The sequence below is a fragment of the Solanum verrucosum genome, unplaced genomic scaffold (assembly GCF_900185275.1).
Source record: "Solanum verrucosum unplaced genomic scaffold, falcon-dt-bn FXZP01000134.1, whole genome shotgun sequence".
NCBI lineage: Eukaryota > Viridiplantae > Streptophyta > Magnoliopsida > Solanales > Solanaceae > Solanum > Solanum verrucosum.
Window position 1 is genome coordinate 1,293,044 of NW_026020833.1, and position 6,792 is coordinate 1,299,835.

General features: G+C 29.5%; 1 protein-coding gene across 1 annotated transcript; it reads right to left on the reverse strand.

Annotated features, from left to right (window-relative positions):
- Positions 1 to 231: 231 nt before the first annotated feature.
- Positions 232 to 741, reverse strand: LOC125813534 (uncharacterized). The gene has a single exon (XM_049493022.1). It carries the CDS (start codon positions 739 to 741, stop codon positions 232 to 234), a length of 510 nt encoding a protein of 169 aa, XP_049348979.1.
- Positions 742 to 6,792: the final 6,051 nt, after the last annotated feature.

Genomic DNA, 6,792 nt, shown 5'->3' on the forward strand with positions numbered 1-6,792 from the left:
ACCCTGCAAAGCATTCATGGTCTCTACATAGTCAGACCAGAAATCAGCTTCAAAATTCATCAGCACTGCAACTAAGGTTTCAACATTCAGCCTCTCTTCAATGCTTTCTCTTATTTCTTCTTCATCAAAAACTTATATTGCAGACACCACATTCATGTCATGTGGCTGCTTCATGGACTTGCAAATATTAAACTTTACCTCTTCTTTATTGAGTCTGAATTTCAGTTCTCCTCACTCAACATCTACCAATGCTCGACCCGTGGCTATAAATGGTCTTCCCAAAATTATGGGAACCTCAAAATCTACTTCGCAATCCAAAATCACGAAATCTTTCGAAAAGATGATTGTGCCCACCTTTACGAGCACATCACATAGGATGCCCACAAGTTGCTTCACTGACCTATCTACCATCATCAACCTCATGGTTGTGGGTTTTGGAACTCCTAACCCCAGTTGCTTGTAGATGGCTAGCGGTATCAAGTTTATACTAGCCCCTAGATCACACAAGGCCTTTGCAAATTTGATTGATCCGATAGTGTATGGTATGGTAAATGCACCTGGATCATCCTTCTTCTGCACCAGAGACTTGGTAGAAATAGCATTGCAGTGATGAACATGGTTAGTCAAATCAATACTTACAGCTCTTTTCTTTGTGACTAAGTCCTTCATGAACTTGACATATCCTGGTATTTGTTCTAGTACTTCCACCAGTGGGATGTTTACTAACAGTTGTCGCAGCATGGTGATGAACTTACAAAATTTCCCATCTTCGACTTTCTTTTTAAGCCTTTGAGGGAAAGGAGGAGGTGGTCTTGGGATTTGTTGTAAAGGCAAGGTTCCCTCAACCTCTTTTTCTTTCGCTCATGTTGGTTTGGCTATTGGTTGAGCATCCTCCAAGTCATCTACTTGCTTAGCTTCATCCTCCTCTCTTCTAGCTTGCTCCAATACCTGCTCATGTTTAGTACCTACAAAAATTGGGTCAGTAAGAATCTTACCACTCCTGGTGGCGATAGCCATGCAATGCCCATCCTTCTTAGGGTTCTGGATCGTGTCACTTGGTAGTGACCCATTCTTCCTCGGATTTAATGAGGCTGAAAGTTACCCCAACTGCTGCTCAATTTGCTTGATAAAGGTGGTGTGAGAATCTACCAGTTGACTCATACTGGAGAAGTCACCTTTCATCTCATTTACCCACGCATCAGTTGATTCAACTCTTTGGAGCACCTTGGCCAACATGTCTTCCAGCTTAGACCCGTTGGAACTACCACTTGCCCGGTCTCTATTACCTGGGTGCACATAGACACCACTGCGGTCATTTCTATACCCATCTATGTTCTACCAGTTTCCTTGCTCTCTAGTTGCTGGCCTATCATACTATCCTTCCCTTGAGTAATTTCGACATGCATTTCCAGAATTATAAACCCGGTTTCCTGAGTTATAATTCCGGAAACCTCCTTGGTTTCCCAGGTAATTTGCCTCCTCATCTAAATCAATATCCTGATCTTCAAACCTGTTTGGTTGACTCACAACATTTACCTTTTCAGACTTTGAGACAATATGCTTCGTGAGTAGATTTATTTGGGTCCTCATGTGTGCCATATCCTGGTCCCTTTCTTCTTCTCTCTTCCTTTGTTCAGCTGACAGTTCAAATGTGTACCCCAAATCTCCTACTTCTGCATCCCTGGTGTACCATGCTCTGTTAATCTTTGACACTTCTTCTATCAGTTGCATGCTCTCTGAGAATGGCTTTCTCATAAATGATGCTCCATACACTATATCAACAACATGTTTAGGTGTTTTAATGTCTTGTTTCATGATTGATATATTTTTCAGACGTTTACGAATTAAAAATTTTGATATTTTTTGGCAATCACGAAAAAATGTGAAATTTTGAAATTTTATTCGTATTGATATGCTAAGGTGATTGATGCGATTCGAGAATATTTTGAGATGTTTTAATGTCTTTTTCTTATTTTTATATTTTTCAGACGTTTACGAATTAAAAATTTTGATATTTTTCCGGCAGTCTCGAAAAAATGTGAAATTTTTATATTTTATTAGTATCGATATTCTAAGGTGCCAAGTGCGACTAATGAATTTTTTGAGGTGTTTATATATACTTTTCTTGATTTTTAAATTTTTCGGACGTTTACGAATAAATTTTTTTGATATTTTTTGAATAGTCACGAAAAACTTTGAAATTTTTATATTATATTCGCATCGATATTCTAAGTTGACTGGTGCAATTCATGAATTTTTTTAGGTGTTTTTATCTACTTCTGTTGATTTTTATATTTTTCAGACGTTTATGAATAAATATTTTTGATATTTTTCGAATAGTCACGAAAAAATGTTAAATTTTGATATTTTATTCATATCAATATCCGAAGATGACCTGTGTGATTCAGGAATTTTTAGAGGTGTTTATATTTCTTTTAATTGATTTATATATTTTTCGGACGTTGACGAATTAAAATTTTTGATATTTTTCAAGCATTTACGAAAAAAAGTAAAATATTAATATTTTATTCATATCAATGGTCTATGGTGACTGGTGCGATTCAAAAAAATTTTGAAGTGTTTTTTTATGTACTTTTCTTGATTTTTATATTTTTCGGACGTTTACGAATTAAAATTTTTAATATTTTTCAGGCAGTCACGAAAAAATGTGAAATTTCGATATTTCATTCATATTAATATTCTAAGTTGACTGGTGCGATTCGGGATTTTTTAAGTTATTTTTTATGTCTTTTTCTCGATTTTTATATTATTTGGACATTTACAAATTAAAATATTTGATATTTTTCGGGCAGCCACGAAAAAAATAATAATTTTGATATTCTATTTGTATTGATATTCTAAGGTGACTGATGCGATTCGAAAATTTTTTGAGGTGTTTTTATGTAATTTTCTTGATTTTTTTATATTTCGGACATTTATGAATTAAGATTTTTGATATTTTTTTGGGCAGTCAGGAAAATTGTGAAATTTTGATATTTTATTCATATCAATATTCTAAGGTGGCTGGTGCGATTCAGGATTTCTTGAGGTGTTTTTATATATTTTTCTTGATTTTTTTATTTTTGGGAGTTTATGAATAAAATTTTTTGATATTTTTCGGACAGTCAGGAAAAAATGTAAAAATTTTATATGTCATTTGTATCAATATTCCAAAATGACTGGTGCAATTTGGGAATTTTTTGAGGTATTTTTATCTACTTTTCTTGATTTTTAGATTTTTCGGACATTTACGAATTAAAATTCATTATATGTTTCAGGTAGTCACGAAAATATGTGACATTTTGATATCCATTTCGTATCGAAATTCTAAGGTAACTAGTCTGATTCAAGAATTTTTTTGACGAGTTTTTATGTATTTTTTATATATTTTTCTATATTTCACACAATTATGAATTATAATTTTTGATATTTTTCGGTTAGTCATGAGAAAAGGTAAAAATTTGATATTTTTTTCGTATCGATATTAAAAGGTGTCTGGTGCGATTTGTGAATTTTTTGAGGTGTTTTCCTATTTTTTTTCTCAATTTTTATATTTTTCGAACGTTTAGGAATTAAAATTTTTGATATTTTACGGGCAGTCATGAAAAAAAGTTAAATTTTGATATCCTATTCGTATCGATATTCTAAGAGGACTAGTGTGATTCGAGAATTTTTTGACGAATTTTTATGTCTTCTTCGATATTCTTCTAGATTTTAGACATTTACGAATTTATTTTTGATATTTTTTGGGCGGTTACGAAAAAATGTAAAATTTTGATATTTTTTTCGTATCGATATTCTAAGGTAATTGGTACGATTCGTAAATTTTTTGATGTGTTTTTACGTCTTTTTCTTGATTTTTATATTTTTTGGACGTTTAAGAATTAAATTTTTTGACATTTTTCAAGCAATCACGAAAAAATGTAAAATTTTGATATTATATACGTATTGATATTCTAAGGTGACTTGTGCGATTCAGAAATTTTTTGATGTACTTTTATGTATTTTTATGTATTTTTCTTGATTTGATATTTTTCAGACGTGTACGAATTATAATTTTTGATATTTTTGGGCAGTCCCAAAAAATGTGCAATTTTCATATTTTATTCGTGTCGATATACTAAGGTGAATGGTGCGATTCGAGAATTTTTTGGAGGTGTTTTTATGTTTTTTTCATGATTTTTACATTTTTCGGACATTCTAGAATTAAAATATTTGTTATTTTTGGGCAGTCACGAAAAAATTCATATTTTTTATATCGTATTCGTATCGATATTCTAAGGTGACTAGTACGATTTGAGATTTTTCTTGAGGTGTTTTTATGTACTTTTCTTGATTCTTAAATTTTTCGGACATTTACGAATTAATATTTTTGATATTTTTCGAGCAATGATGAAAAAATGTGATATTTTGATATTGTATCGATATTTTAAGGTGACTGGTGCGATTCTAGAATTTTTTAAAGTGTTTTTATGTACTTTTCTAGATTGTTATAATTTTCAAACGTTTACGAATTAAAATTTTTGATATTTTTCAAGCAGTCTCGAAAATATGTGAAATTTTGAAATCTTATTCGTATTAATATTCTAAGGTGACTTGTGTGATTAGGGAATTTTTGAGGTGTTTTTATGTCTTTTTCTTGATTTTAATATTTTTCCGACGTTTACGAAATAAAATATTTGATATTTCTGGGAAGTTTTGAAAAAATGTAAAATTTTGATATTTTATTCGTATCGATATTCTAAGGTGATTGGTGCGATTCGGGAATTTTTGAGGTGTTTTTGTCTTTTTCTTGATTTATATATTTTTTAGACGTTTACGAATACAAATTATTGATATTATTCGGGTAGTTACGAAAAAATGTAAATTTTGATATTTTATTGGTATTGATATTCTAAATTATGGTGCTATTCGGAAAAAAATTCAGGTGTTTTTATGTACTTTTCTTGATTTTTTATATTTTCGGATGTTTACGAATTAAAAATTTTGATATTTTTCGGGCAATCATGAAAAATTTAAATTTTTTATATTTAATTTGTATCGATATTCTTAGGTTACTGGTGCGATTCGAGAATTTTTTGAGGTGTTTTTTAGATTTTTTCGAATGATTACGAAATAAAATATTGATATTTTTCGGGTAGTCACGAAAAAAATGTAAAAATTTTGATATTTTATTCGTATCGATATTTTAAGGTAACTTGAGCGATTCGAAAAAAATTTTGAGGTGTTTTTATGTTTTTTTTTTTTTTTTTTATTTTTCGAACTTTTACGAATTAAAATTTTGATATTTTTTTGGCAGTCCCAAAAAATTTAAAATTTTGATATTTTATTCGTATCGATATTGTTAGGTAACTGGTGTGATTCAAGAATATTTTTGACGTATTTTTATTTCTTTTTTCTATATATCAGACACTTACGAATTAAAAAATTTGGTATTTTTTGGGCAGTCACGAAAAAATGTAAATTTTGATATTTTATCGTATCAATATTCTAAAGTGAGTGGTGCGATTCGTGAATTTTTTGAGTTGTTTTTATGTTTTTTTTCTTTATTTTTATATTTTTCGGACGTTTAAGAATTAAAAATTTTGATATTTTTCGGGAAGTCACAAATAAAGTGTCAAATTTTTGATATTTTATTCGTATCGATATTCTAAGGTGACTGGTGCGATTCGGGAATTTTTGAGGTGTTTTTTTTGAACTTTTCTTGATTTTTATATGTTTCGTACGTTTATGAATTACAATTTTTGATATTTTTCGGAAAGTCACAAAAAAATGAGCTTTTTTGATATTTTATTCGTATCGATATTCTAAGGTGAATTGTGCGATTTGGTAATTTTTTGAGCTGTTTTTATGTATTAGTCTTGATTTTTATATTTTTCGGACATATACAAATTAAAATTTTTGATATTTTTCGGGCAACCATCAAAATATGTGAAATTTTGATATTTTATTACTATCGATATTCTACGGTGACTGGCGCGATTCAGTAATTTTTTGAGGTGTTTTTATGTCTTTTTCTTGATTTTTATGTTTTTCGGACGTTTACAAATTAAAATTTTTGATATTTTTTTGGAAGTAACGAAAAAATATAAAATTTTGACATTTTATTCGTATCGATATTCTAAGGTGACTGATGCGATTCGAGAATTGTTTGAGGTGTTTTTAAGTATTTTTTAAATTTTATATTTTTCAAACGTTTACGAAATAAAAATTTTATTATTTTTCAGGCAGTCACAAAAAATGTAAAATTTTGCTCTTTTATTCGTATCGATATTCTAAGGTGACTAGGCGATTCAAAAAAAGTTTGAGGTGTTTTTATGTACTTTTTTTTATTTTATATTTTTCGAACGTTTACGAATTAAAATTTTTGATATTTTTTGGGCAGTCATGAAAAAATGTGAAATATAATATTTTATTTGTATCGATATTCTAAAGTGACTGGTGTGATTCGAGATTTTTTTTGACATGTTTTTATGTACTTTTCTTGATTTTTATATTTTCAGACGATTACGAATTAAATTTTTTGATATTTTTGGGCAGTCACGAAAAATTTGCAATTTTGATATTTTATTCGTATCGATATTCTAAGGTGACTGGTGCGATTCGGGAACTTTTTGAGTTGTTTTTTTGTACTTTTCTTGATTCTTATATTTTTCGGATGTTTGCGGATTAAAATTTTTGATATTTTTCGGGAAGTGTGGAAAAAAGTGAAATTTTGATATTTTATTCGTATCAATACTCTTAGGTGACTGGTGCGATTCAGGATTTTTTTTAGGTGTTTTTATGTACTTT

Excerpts from the sequence above, each read along its gene's own strand:
- LOC125813534 (XM_049493022.1), bottom strand. The coding sequence starts at position 741 with ATGCTGCGACAACTGTTAGTAAACATCCCACTGGTGGAAGTACTAGAA.